The sequence below is a fragment of the Ranitomeya variabilis genome, chromosome 5 (assembly GCF_051348905.1).
Source record: "Ranitomeya variabilis isolate aRanVar5 chromosome 5, aRanVar5.hap1, whole genome shotgun sequence".
Taxonomy (NCBI): Eukaryota; Metazoa; Chordata; class Amphibia; order Anura; family Dendrobatidae; genus Ranitomeya; species Ranitomeya variabilis.
In genome coordinates, this window is record NC_135236.1 from 629,971,813 (window position 1) to 629,986,269 (window position 14,457).

The 14,457-nt window shown below is 41.6% G+C and overlaps 1 protein-coding gene across 24 annotated transcripts in view; it reads left to right on the forward strand.

Annotated features, from left to right (window-relative positions):
* Positions 1–14,457, forward strand: part of LOC143776637 (protocadherin gamma-C5-like) — a 671,321-nt gene that overhangs the window by 456,674 nt on the left and 200,190 nt on the right. For 2 of the 24 annotated variants that reach the window (XM_077266212.1, XM_077266224.1), the window contains exon 1: positions 2,398–4,839. The exons of the other annotated variants lie outside the window; for them this stretch is intronic. In XM_077266212.1, coding sequence (XP_077122327.1) covers positions 2,398–4,839 — 2,442 coding nt within the window. Of the gene's footprint in view, positions 1–2,397; positions 4,840–14,457 lie in introns of those variants that run through there. 24 annotated transcript variants of the gene reach the window in all.

The window sequence follows — 14,457 nt, forward strand, 5'->3', positions numbered from 1 at the left end:
TTGAGCATTCCGATACCGCAAGTATCGGGTATCGGCCGATACTTGCGGTATCGGAATTCCGATACCGAGTTCCGATACTTTTGTGATATCGGGAATCGGTATCGGAACCATATTCATGTGTAAAATAAAGATTTAAAATAAAAAATATGGATATACTCACCTCTCCGGCGGCCCCTGGACCTTACAGCTGTAACCGGCAGCCTCCGTTCCTAAGAATGAGCACGTGAAGGACCTGCGACCTTGTGATTGATCGCATGAGTGGTCACATGAGCGGTCACGCGACCAATCAGAAGCTGCGACGTCATTGAAGGCCCTTCACGCACTCATTCTTAGGAACGGAGGCTCCCGGTTACATCGGTAAAGTCCAGGGGCCGCCGGAGAGGTGAGTATATCCATATTTTTTATTTTAAATCTTTATTTTACACATGAATATGGATCCCAGGGCCTGAAGGAGAGTTTCCTCTCCTTCAGACCCTGGGAACCATTCCGATACTTTGCGTCCCATTGAAATGCATTGGTATCGGGTATCGTCGAGATCCGATATTTTGCCGGTATCGGCCGATACTATCCGATACCGATACCAATGCATATCGGAAGGTATCGCTCAACACTAGGACCTACATCAATCTTGAGAGCAATACCCTGAGAGCGCTAGGGGAAACCCGCCATGGCTTTTCTCTATGTGATCTTGGCCACACTATTCACAGTGACGGGGAGGAAGAGGTAAATGTAGAACCCAATCCTTTTCCTCTTCCTCTCGTCTACAAAGAATCTTAGCATTACCTACTATCATCTTCTGTCTCAGAAATTTAACAATCTGTCTTCACTGAATACAAATTTTGCATGTGATTTGAGAATTTGAAGAATAAATGATCGGTCTTGATGAGGTGGCATGTTGAAGCAGACACTCTTGATTCAAGAAGAGCATGACTTATAATGGATCATGTGAGGTGCATAGTGGCATGCGTCGCTTTATGAACCTTGCCACAAATCTCAGTCCAGCATCTGCTGGAGGAAGATTTGTGGCATAGCGAACACTACCGCTCATCGTAAATTTGACAAGCAGGGGTCACCACATACCATTATACATCAACTTCACCCAGTTTGTTGAAGCTGGTCTAAGAATGGCATGAAAAAGGCAGAAGTTACATTTTTTGCGTAACCGCGTTGCCGAAAAAAATGCTGCTTTCTAACATTTATTAGACGGAAATATGACGAAAAAGCTTTGAAGAATCAACACCTTTGAAAATGAATTATCGTTTAAACTTAGATCAATTTGAGTGAGCAGGACAGTTAAGATATCTACATAGAGGCTGTCATATTGGGAATCATGGACATATTGGCTGTGGGATCCCAATTAAGTAATAGAATTGTTTGAAGCTATAGATAAGAGAATTGTTGAATTAGACCATTGATAACTTTGGATAGCTCCTTTTCTCAGATGTATCATGTTGTTACCTACAATTCAGATTTCACTCCAATAATGAATGATTAATCATAAATTATATAGTATATATATATATATATATATATATATATATATATATATATATATATATATACAAATATACCTCACTGACACCATAGTGAACAGGGCTAAGAGTAGCCCATTAAAACAAAAAAAACTCTGTACCCACTCAGAAGTCAATGTACATACAAGGAGACACAAGAGCAACCAGGTAGATTGGACAATAGCTGCCTTACTTACAGGAACCAAAGAACAGCTAGTACAAATATTTTCTAATTTTTTTTCTAATATTTTAGAAATAATAATATTTTCTAATTTGCAACTTTATATCATGAACCATAGTGCACTGTATAATTGAGCAATATACTAAACCATCTCCTGATGTATTATCTTTTTTACTTTACTTCAAAATTATATTTCTATGTATTCATTTCATAATTAAAAACTAAAATATGTTGGCTTTCAAATATTAATATACAATGTAATACTATAGAATAAACACAGTAATAATAATGTGTACATTTGTGAGTGTGAATATTCATTACGAATTTCATTTAGTTTAATATTACATTTATAAATATTCAAGAGTTCTACAAATATTTCTATTATCTATTTATTTTTGGATATTCAATGCATTTCTGTCAATTGGCCACTAGAGGGCAGACTTGTCATCCAGTAGATTACTCAGTCTATACCAGAGAATGTGCTCATGTCAGCTCTGCGCTCTCCTCCCCCTGGCTCAGTGATTCACCCTCCCATCGTCTCTCACACAAAGAAGAGCTGCAGCCCTGATGAGAGCCGTGTGGATCTTGCTTTTCTTCAGATGGATTATCTTTTTGGGAATATGGACAGATAAATTCATCACCCTCATGCAGATTGCATTACACAGGATCTACAAGACATCAAATATCAAGACAATCATTTAAGATATGGACATCAAAGGCTTTTGTCAGTGCTGGAAATGGCAAGTAGTCTGCTCCTTTCTCCTGTGTAGCTGGGGCTGGGTCTCTGGGCAGCTTCGTTATTCTATTGTTGAGGAGTCTGAGCCGGGGACGTTGGTAGGAAATGTAGCTCAGGATCTGGGGATAAAACGTGCAGAGCTCTCTCAGCGCAGGATACATCTGAGATCTGAGAAATACCAAAGATATTTAAGTGTAAATCAGGCAAATGGAGGGCTGGTTGTGAAGGACAGGATTGATAGGGAGAGCCTGTGTGGATCTAGCCCCAGCTGTTTACTGCAGATAGAGGTTGTGGCTGAGAATCCTGTGGAGCTTTTTACTCTAGAAATAGAGATTCTGGATATTAATGATAATTCTCCCACATTCTCATCTAAAGATCGTATTATTGAGATCACTGAATTATTTGAAAGTCCTGGTGCAGATTTTGCTTTAGAGATTGCCAAGGATTCAGATGTCGGTGTGAATGGAGTCAGTCAGTATACACTGAATACAAATCCTTATTTCTCATTGTCTGTGAAGAATCGTAAGGATGGAACGCTCATCCCTCAGCTGATACTAGAAAAGGTTTTAGACAGAGAAGAAAAACAAGAACATCACCTCATTCTCTCAGCTATTGATGGAGGAGAACCGGCCAGATCAGGGACCTGCAGAATAACAATCGTTGTATTAGATGTCAATGATAATCCTCCAGTCTTTAATCAGTCAGTTTACAAAATCAGCATTAGGGAAAATCTGCCACTGAATACTGTGATATTAACACTGAATGTGACAGATCAGGATGACGGAGCAAATGGTGAAATTCAGTTCTCCTTCGATGATCACACATCTGAATCTGCTAGAGAAATATTTTCTTTAAATGAGGAAAATGGGAAGGTGTATGCGAACGGAATTGTGGATTTTGAAAATCTGAATTTTTATGAATTATTCATTAAAGCTACAGACAAAGGTTTTCCCAAATTAAGGGGAAACTGCATAGTTCAAGTGGAAGTAGAAGATGTAAATGATAATTCACCTGAAATTGCATTTATCTCAGTGGCTAATGATATTCCAGAAAATGCACCTTCTGGTGATACTGTAGGATTTATTAATGTGAAAGACAAAGATTCTGGAAAAAATGGAGAAATTAAAATAAACTTGTCACCAAATGTGCCTTTTAAAATAAGATATCTTAAAAATCTTTATTATTTGGTTGTAGATGGAAATCTGGATAGAGAGGAAACCTCACAATACACGATAGAGCTGACAGCCTCTGATTTGGGGTCTCCTCCTCTATACAGTAAAACAAGCGTCACCCTCAGGGTGTCAGATATTAATGATAATGCTCCAGTGTTCTCACAGTCTACTTATAATGCTTTCATTAAGGAGAACAGTGACCCCGGGACTCTTCTTTGTACAGTATCTGCTACTGACCTAGATGAGGGGGTTAATTCTGATCTGGTTTACTCCATAATTGAGAGTCATATTGACGGCTCGTCTGTCTCCTCCTTTGTGTACATTCATTCTAATGATGGGAATATATATGCTCAGCGATCCTTTGACTATGAGCAGATCCAGGTTTTACAAATCACCATAAAGGTAGAAGACTCAGGATTTCCACAGTTGTCTTCCACTGTCTCCATCTTTATCTTCATTCTGGATACAAATGACAATCCCCCCTCTCTGCTGTATCCAGAGCACTCTGAGGACCTCATTGTCCAAGTGAGGATTCCCAAGTCTGCAAGTGCTGGATATCTGGTGACAAAACTGTCCGCAGTGGATCTGGACTCTGGTCACAATGCCTGGTTGGTGTTTACTCTCATTGACCCCATCAGTTATTCCTCATTTCAAGTGTCTAAACTCACAGGAGAGGTGAGAACTGTAAGAGGATTACAGGAGACCGAGAACATGGAGCAACAACTTATAATTTCTGTCAGTGATCAGGGGACTCCTCCATTATCCACCACAGTGACTGTACTTGTCAGTATAGCAGATGAGGTTATAGTGGAAAGACCGAAATCTGGAGACTTCCTGACCAATTCCAAACCCCCATCAGATATGACTCTGTATCTAATCATCTCCTTAGTGGCCATCAGCTTAGTGTCACTTGTCACCTTCATGATATTATTGGTGAAATGTCTGAGGAAAGACAGTTATGATTACAGCAGTAGTTGCTGTATTCTTGGTGGATCCCAATCCAAATCCTACACAGATCAGTATCAGCCGGCTCTGTACCTGAACACAGATGGGACCTTAAAATACATGGAGGTCAGGATAGTTCCTCCAGGATCTCAGGGGCAGAGTTTCCAAACAAATGTACCCCCAGTCATGGATCAACAAGATGTCAGTATTGTACAGCCTTTGAATTATCCTCAATTAAGGGATATATATCAAGAAGTCTCTTCTGAAGGGAATTCATCGACTGATCCAAACAATGTAAGTTACTACATTATAATATATGGTCCAGTATAGATGCTAAACCTGAAATGGGAGGGAAAATATATAATTAAATATGCAAACATTTATATTACTATTTAGAGATCTATTAACACATTATTTTTTTTATAATGGTTAGCCAATAACTGGTGTACAAATTGTAAGATTTGGTGGTTTTACCCAGGTTCTACTGTTTAAGTTTTCCCCATGGCCTAGTTTATACATTCTATAAGTAGGTCAACTTAATTTTCAAGATTAAAATATTTAGCAATTACATTTCTGCTCAAAGCCTGTTCCAATGTTTACAGCTTTAATCTGGAGAATAGTCTTTATGGTCAATGTATCTATAATATTTATGTGATTTATATACAATATTTTGCTGTAAACTAAAATCATACCTGGCTTTTGATAACTTTCAAAAGATAACTTTTTTATGAACTGTCGTTTATATATCATGTATTTAGATTTATTTTCAACTATATTATATTTTCTTGTACATTTATGGAACTTCATACAAAGAAACAGAACAATACAATCATATTATAAATATGCCAACATTTATGTAAGAATGCAGTATTATTATCGAACATGCTTTCTTATACCTTAGAAATTAATCAACAATAATGATGCACAGGTGCGTACTTTAACCATAACTTTGTTAATCTATCAAAAGATGACATTTACTGTATGTCAGAAACATTACTATTTATCCTATAGACACTCGGTTGGCACACGAGAATGCTCGAATAGCACATTATGCAAGAACGTTTGCTCATTACTAATAGCTATGAATTTGTAAGGGGGTACAGAAATAGTCCTATGTTCTTGTCCCTCTTGAAGCAGAGTATTATGTATTTAACCCCTTCATGACCCAGCCTATTTTGGCCTTAATGACCTTGCCGTTTTTTGAAATTCTGACCAGTGTCCCTTTATGAGGTAATAACTCAGGAACGCTTCAACGGATCCTAGCGATTCTGAGACTGTTTTTTCGTGACATATTGGGCTTCATGTTAGTGGTAAATTTAGGTCGATAATTTTTTAGTTTATTTGTGAAAAAAACGGAAATTTGGAGAAAAATTTTGAAAATTTTGCAATTTTCACATTTTGAATTTTTATTCTGTTAAACCAGAGAGTTATGTGACATAAAATAGTTAATAAATAACATTTCCCACATGTATACTTTACATCAGCACAATTTTGGAAACAAATGTTTTTTTTGCTAGGAAGTTATAAGGGTTAAAATTTGACCAGTGATTTCTCATTTTTACAACAAAATTTACAAAACCATTTTTTTTAGGGACCACCTCACATTTGAAGTCAGTTTGAGGGTTCTATATGGCTGAAAATACCCAAAAGTGACACCATTCTAAAAACTGCACCCCTCAAGGTGCTCAAAACCACATTCAAGAAGTTTATTAACCCTTCAGGTGTTTCACAGCAGCAGAAGCAACATGGAGGGGAAAAATTAACATTTAACTTTTTAGTCACAAAAATGATCTTTTAGCGAATTTTTTTTATTTTTCCCAAGGGTAAAAGGAGAAATTGGACCACGGACGTTGTTGTCCAATTTGTCCTGAGTACACCGATACCTTACATGTGGGGGTAAACCACTGTTTGGGCACATGGTAAGGCTCGGAAGGGACGGAGCGCCATTTGACTTTTTGAATGAAAAATTATCTCCATCGCTAGCGGACACCATGTCACGTTTGGAGAGCCCCTGTGTGCCTAAACATTGGAGCTCCCCCACAAGTGACCCCATTTTGGAAACTAGACCCCCCAAGGAACTTATCTAGAAGCATAGTGAGCAATTAAAACTATCAGGTGCTTCACAAATTGATCCGTAAAAATGAAAAAGTACTTTTTTTTCACACAAAATTTCTTTTAGCCTCAATTTTTTCATTTTCACATGAGCAACAGGATAAAATGGATCCTATAATTTGTTGGGCAATTTCTCCTGAGTACGCTGATACCTCATATGTGGGGGTAAACCACTGTTTGGGTGCACGGCAAGGCTCAGAATGGGAGGCGTGCCATTTGACTTTTTGAATGGAAAGTTAGCTCCAATCGTTAGCGGACACCATGTCGCGTTTTGAGAGCCCCTGTGTGCCTAAACATTGGAGCTCCCCTACAAGTGAGCCCATTTTGGAAACTAGACCCCCCCAAGGAACTTATCTAGAAGCATAGTGAGCACTTATAACCCCCAGGTGCTTCACAGAAGTTTATAACGCAGAGCCGTGAAAATAAAAAATAATTTTTCTTTCCTCAAAAATGATTTTTAGCCCAGAATTTTTTATTTTCCTAAGGGTAATAGGAGAAATTGGACCCCAAATGTTGTTGTCCAGTTTGTCCTGAGTACGATGATACCCCATATGTGGGGGTAAACCACTGTTTGGGCGCACGGCAGGGCTCGGAAGGGAAGGCACGCCATTTGGCTTTTTGAATGGAAAATTAGCTCCAATCATTAGCGGACACCATGTCGCGTTTGGAGAGCCCCTGTGTGCCTAAACATTGGAGCTCCCGCACAAGTGACCCCATTTTGGAAACTAGACCTCCCAAGGAACTTATCTAGATGTGTGGTGAGCACTTTGAACCCCCAAGTGCTTCACAGAAGTTTATAACGCAGAGCCATTAAAATAAAAAATAATTTTTCTTTTCTCAAAAATGATTTTTTAGCCCACAATTTTCTATTTTCCCAAGGGTAACAGGAGAAATTGGACCCCAGAAGTTGTTGTCCAGTTTCTCCTGAGTACGCTGCTACCCCATATGTGGGGGTAAACCACTGTTTTGGCACACGTCGGGGTTAGGAAGGGAAGTAGTGATGTTTTGAAATGCAGACTTTGATGGAATGCTCTGCGGGTGTCAGGTTGCGTTTGCAGAGCCCCTGATGTGCCTAAACAGTAGGAACTCCCCACAAGTGACTCCATTTTGGAAACTAGACCCCCAAGGGAACTTATCTAGATGTGTGGTGAGCACGTTCAACCCCCAAGTGCTTCACAGAAGTTTACAACGCAGAGCCGTGAAAATAATAAATGTGTTTCCTTTCCTCAAAAATATTTTTTTAGCCCAGAATTTTTTATTTTTGCAAGGGTAACAGGAGAAATTTGACCCCAAAGTTGTTGTCCAGTTTTTCCTGAGTACGCTGATACCCCATATGTGGGGGTAAACCACTGTTTGGGCACATGCCGGGGCTCGGAAGGGAAGTAGTGATGTTTTGGAATGCAGACTTTGATGGAATGGTCTGCGGGCATCATGTTACGTTTGCAGAGCCCCTGATATGCCTAAACAGTAGAAACCCCCCATAAGTGACCCCATTTTGGAAACTAGACCCCCCAAGGAACTTATCTAGATGTGTGGTGAGCACGTTCAACCCCCAAGTGCTTCACAGAAGTTTACAACGCAGAGCCGTGAAAATAAAAAATCATTTTTCTTTCCTCAAAAAAGATGTTTTAGCAAGCAATTTTTTAATTTTACAAGGGTAACAGGAGAAATTGGACCCCAATATTTGTTGCCCAGTTTGTTGTGAGTACGCTGATACCCCATATGTGGGGGTAAACCACTGTTTGGGCACACGTCAGGGCTCGGAAGGGAAGTAGTGACATTTGAAATGCAGACTTTGATGGAATGGTCTGCGGGCGTCACATTGCATTTGCAGAGCCCCTGATGGTCCTAAACAGTAGAAACACCCCACAAGTGACCCCATTTTGGAAACTAGACCCCCCAAGGAACTTATCTAGATGTGTGGTGAGCACGTTCAACCCCCAAGTGCTTCACTGAAGTTTACAACGCAGAGCCGTGAAAATAAAAAATCATTTTTTTCCTCAAAAAAGATGTTTTAGCAAGCAATTTTTTATTTTCACAAGGGTAACAGGAGAAATTGGACCCCAATGTTTGTTGCCCAGTTTGTTGTGAGTACGCTGATACCCCATATGTGGGGGTAAACCACTGTTTGGGCACACGTCAGAGCTCGGAAGGGAAGTAGTGACATTTGAAATGCAGACTTTGATGGAATGGTCTGCGGGCGTCACATTGCATTTGCAGAGCCCCTGATGGTCCTAAACAGTAGAAACACCCCACAAGTGACCCCATTTTGGAAACTAGACCCCCCAAGGAACTTATCTAGATGTGTGGTGAGCACTTTCAACCCCCAAGTGCTTCACAGAAGTTTATAACGCAGAGCCGTGAAAATAAAAAATAATTGTTCTTTCCTCAAAAATTATGTTTTAGCAAGTAATTTTTTATTTTCACAAGGGTAACAGGAGAAATTGGACCCCAACAGTTGTTGCCCAGTTTGTACCCCATATGTGGGGGTAAACCACTGTTTGGGCGCACGTCGGGGCTTGGAAGGGAGGGAGCACCATTTGACTTTTTGAACGCAAGATTGGCTGGAATCAATGGTGGCGCCATGTTGCGTTTGGAGACCCCTGATGTGCCTAAACAGTGGAAACCCCTCAATTCTAACTTCAACACTAACCCCAACACACCCCTAATCCTAATCCCAACTGTAGCCATAACCCTAATCACAACCCTAACCCCAACACACCCCTAACCACAACCCTAACCCCAACACACCCGTAACCCTAATTCCAACCCTAACCCTAATCCTAACCCTAATCCCAACCCTAACCCTAATCCCAACCCTAACCACAACTGTAACCCCAACACACCCCTAACCCTATCCGTAACCCTAACCACAAGCCTAATCTTAACCCTATTTCCAACCCTAGCCCTAATTCCAACCCTAACTCTTATTCCAACCCTAACCCTAAGGCTATGTGCCCACGTTGCGGATTCGTGTGAGATTTTTCCACACGATTTTTGAAAAATCTGCAGGTAAAAGGCACTGCGTTTTACCTGCGGATTTACAGCGGATTTCCAGTGTTTTTTGTGCGGATTTCACCTGCGGATTCCTATTGAGGAACAGGTGTAAAACGCTGCGGAATCCGCACAAAGAATTGACATGCTGCGGAAAATACAACGCAGCGTTTCTGCACGGAATTTTCCGCACCATGGGCACAGCGGATTTGGTTTTCTATAGGTGTACATGGTACTGTAAACTTGATGGAAAACTGCTACGAATTCGCAGCGGCCAATCCGCTGCGGATCCGCGGCCAATCCGCTGCGGATCCACGGCCAATCCGCTGCAGATCCGCGGCCAATCCGCTGCAGATCCGCTGCGGATCCGCAGCCAAATCCGCACTGTGTGCACATGCCATAACCCTAACCCTACCCCTAACCCTAACCCTACCCGTAACCCTAACCCTACCCCTAACCCTACCCCTAGTTCTAACCCTAACCCTAGCTCTAACCCTAACCCTAGTGGAAAAAGAAAAAAAAATATTTTCTTTATTTTATTATTGTCCCTACCTATGGGGGTGATAAAGGGGGGGGTTAATTTATTATTTTTTTTATTTTGATCGCTGTGATAGAACCTATCACAGCGATCAAAATGTACTTTTAACGAATCTGCCGACTGGCAGATTCGGCGGGCGCACTGAGCATGCGCCCGCCATTTTGGAAGATGGCGGCGCCCAGCGAGGAGGCGGACGGACACCGGGAGCCTCGGTGAGTATAAGGGGGGGAGATCGGGGCCCGGGGGGGCGTCGGAGCACAGGGGGTGGCATAGCAGCACGGGGGGAGCGGGCAGGAGCACGGGGCAGCGGAGCACAGGACCGAGGGGAGCGGAGCACAGATCGGTCGCTTGGAGGGGCAATCGGTGGTGTGGGGGGGTCACATTAGTGTTTCCAGCCATGGCCGATGATATTGCAGCATCGGCCATGGCTGGATTGTAATATTTCACCAGTTTTTCAGGTGAAATATTACAAAACGCTCTGATTGGCAGTTTCACTTTCAACAGCCAATCAGAGCGATCGTAGCCACGGGGGGGTGAAGCCACCCCCCCTGGGCTGAAGCACCACTCCCCCTGTCTCTGCAGATCGGGTGAAATCGGAGTTAACCCCTTCACCCGATCTGCAGGGACTCGATCATTCCATGACGCCACATAGGCGTCATGGGTCGGATTGGCACGGGTTTTCATGACGCCTACGTGGCGTCATGGGTCGGGAAGGGGTTAAAGCTGCTAAATGTATGTATATCAATTGTGTTAAATAGGGAAAGCATAGTGCCTCAGTTCGATCACTAGACGGGGGCATGTGGAATACTCTAGAGATAGGAAACATGGAGATAGGAAATAGTTAACTATAGGAGGAGCTAGCTGGGGTAAGGTATGAACAGTTTCCTGATTACAGTCAGAGGAGCTAGGGAGCCTGAGCAGCTTGGGTGGGCCTAGAGCCCGAGCTACTTAATAGCTCCACAGTGCTAAATTACAGGACCCAGCCATCCAGGGCCTACTGAGCCAGAAGTAGAGCTGAGCAGCAGGCTTATAGCAGTGTTGGAACGAAGGCTGAAAGCAGGGCCAGGACAGTAAGGGAATGCAGGTGGCTCCATAATGTGGCAACTTATCGCATGGGCTAATGCCCCCAGATCCGGGGTGAAATGGCTGAGGGAATTCCCAAGCGCAGTGAGTTTGCACAGGGAAGATGCTGGCCCCATATGCTTTCAAAGCATGATTTTCTCCTAAACATCTCGGCATTTCAGTGTCAAACATCTATGGCTGAAATCAATCAGCCTGTGCCTGATACATTTAGACAAATGAATATCAGTTATAAATTATGCCATATACATCCATAAGAATGTTGACTCAAAAAAGCAATGCTTTATAACAGGAGAAAAAAAGAGTCAAAAAATAGCCAATTAATTACAAAATAACCCAATTTATTGAAAAATATGTCACTAGCTTCCACATAAAAATAAAATTTATTGTAAACCATTTACTATATACTTTTTGATAATTTTACTTTTATGTGGAAGCTATTGACATATTTTTCAATAAATTAGGTTATTTTGTAATTTATTGGCTATTTTTTACTCTTTTTTCTCCTGTTATAAAGCTGTTCCTGATACATGTTGCCTGTAGATTGAGCAACATGTATCTGCTGTCAGATTCCCTTTAAGGGCCACTACTAATAAGGATGCAACAAGTAAGGCCAGGTTCACATTGCGTTAAAGCAGCCCGTTCAACACATGCGTTAAACGGGCTGTGTTAACGCAAGTGCCGACATGTCATATCGCTAGTGCAGATAGAACTAGCAGATGCTCTATCTGCACTTGCGGTGACGGACCCAGAAATGCTGCAGCCCGTGTCCCAGGGTCCGTCACTCAGTGATGGCACATCACTAGCGCATGCCTGAAATAGATCATAATGGCAGCATTAACGGACTGCGTTACATCGCGTTATCCCACGGTGTAACGCAGTCTGTCTAATGGACTTTTAAAACATAATGTGAACCCAGCCTAACCGTAGAGCAACTTATGCCCCCTAAAATTATGTGGCAAAACATCATAGAGAGTAGTAACACCATTTCATAAATTATTTGTTTTGTTTTTCTCAAAGATTTTATGTTCAAGGAGTAAATTAATATAAGTGAAGACAGAAACTGTAATTATACTATTTGGCAAAAATGCCTCATTCCTCAGGTTTTAGACAATTATTATCTTTTCCAGCTTCTTTTCTCCAGGTTCTTAATAAATTGTAGAGCAAAACCTTTTTTAAGTAGCCTGTACAAAAGAGAGTTCAGGTTCTAAGCTGCATCCCATGGGGGCTTATAGCAAGGTGAGGGGTAAGAGGAGGGAGGAGGTGTTAGAGGGACTAAAAAGACACAAAGATGATGCTGCAGCTTCTAGACAGATTTGTATATTATTCAGGAGCTGGATTCATAGTTACACTGCTTAGTACTGCTGTGTAGTGTTTTCCATAATGTTGCTGCTTTTGAGAAGTTGCTACAGAGAAACTGGAGAGTAGGATCTTCTCCTTTCTTTATCTGCTCAATATTTTTGAGAAACGGGGCATTAGTTAAAAATGCCATATGCATGTTATACAGGAAAATTATTAATGACAAGAATTAAAATGTTATTTCCTATGAACCTTGTTGTATTACCTTAGAATAGCGGTTATCTGCTTGCTAAGTATTTTGTCCTCTTGCCTTATTATGACAGAAGTATTCCTTAAAGAGAATCAAGCTGTAAAAAAATATATATTATTTCAACCAATTATTATTTTTATTATTTTCAATTTTTGGTGATATATTTTTATTTATGAGTGTTGCTACAAAGTCAAAAAGAGTTCCTGAAATATTACTGCTTTTACACTGGCCACTGAGCATCCTCAAATGCTGATACTCACACGGTCTTGTAAAGAAAATGAAAATACAACATGACAGTTGGTATACGTGAATCCCCATGAGTTTCTCTACCCACCTTTTTTACTCCTCATTTTTACCCTTCAACCAAACGGCCCGACCACTTTATCTAAAATAAAAAACTGACCACAATGGTATTTGGATAAGTTGGCCACAGCAGCCGTTTATTAACACATAATAACAAACAGTTTATTTATTAAACATTAACCACGGGGAGGGTGGTCCTCGAGGCCCCAAAATGTAATAAACTTGGCCTCCAGACCATAAAAACTTGTCTTCCATAACCGTAAAACTTGGCCTCCAGGTCACGTCTTGCCTCTAGCCGCTACGCTCCAGCTCAGAGACGCCCATAGACTCACCCGGCCAATTTCCTCCAAAATTACCCATATATCCTAATTATCACATCCATGTGATCTTTTTGTTCCATTCCAAATTTGTTCACCCACGGGGGAGTCCAGGACCTTAGAGATCCCCCCCCCCTCCGATCCACCATTTCCATCACCACCAACCTCGAGGACCTCCCCCTCCACGCCTTGCTGCCGCGACAAAACAACAGAAAACATAACGCAATAATTCGAGCAATACAACGATAATAACCCCTTTTTCTTAACGACCTTGACATCACCTATGAACGTTTCCAAAGCAACCAACAAAAAAAGGGAGGGTGGGTGGGAGCTTGTTTCTAGTACGGTGGGGGACCTAAAATGGTTGCCCCACTGAGATGGCCGTTGCCCCTTATACTGCCCGCCCTTACTCCGCCTCTTCTCCCCATTCCCCCTCCCCCTAGCCATACATCATTCCCCTGATTCAAATTTATTAACCCTTCCCCACCCAAAATTCCCTCAACCCAATGCTTTCTCATGTATTATCACTTAACCCTGTCATGGCGTCCTCCCTTTGAAGGCCTGCGGCCCAGTACGGCCTTACTTGACAGTTGGTATACGTGAATCCCCATGAGTTTCTCTACCCACCTTTTTTACTCCGTCCTCATTTTTACCCTTCAACCAAACGGCCCGACCACTTTATCTAAAATAAAAAACTGACCACAATGGTATTTGGATAAGTTGGCCACAGCAGCCGTTTATTAACACATAATAACAAACAGTTTATTTATTAAACATTAACCACGGGGAGGGTGGTCCTCGAGGCCCCAAAATGTAATAAACTTGGCCTCCAGACCATAAAAACTTGTCTTCCATAACCGTAAAACTTGGCCTCCAGGTCACGTCTTGCCTCTAGCCGCTACGCTCCAGCTCAGAGACGCCCGTAGACTCACCCGGCCAATTTCCTCCAAAATTACCCATATATCCTAATTATCACCTCCATGTGATCTTTTTGTTCCATTCCAAATTTGTTCACCCAC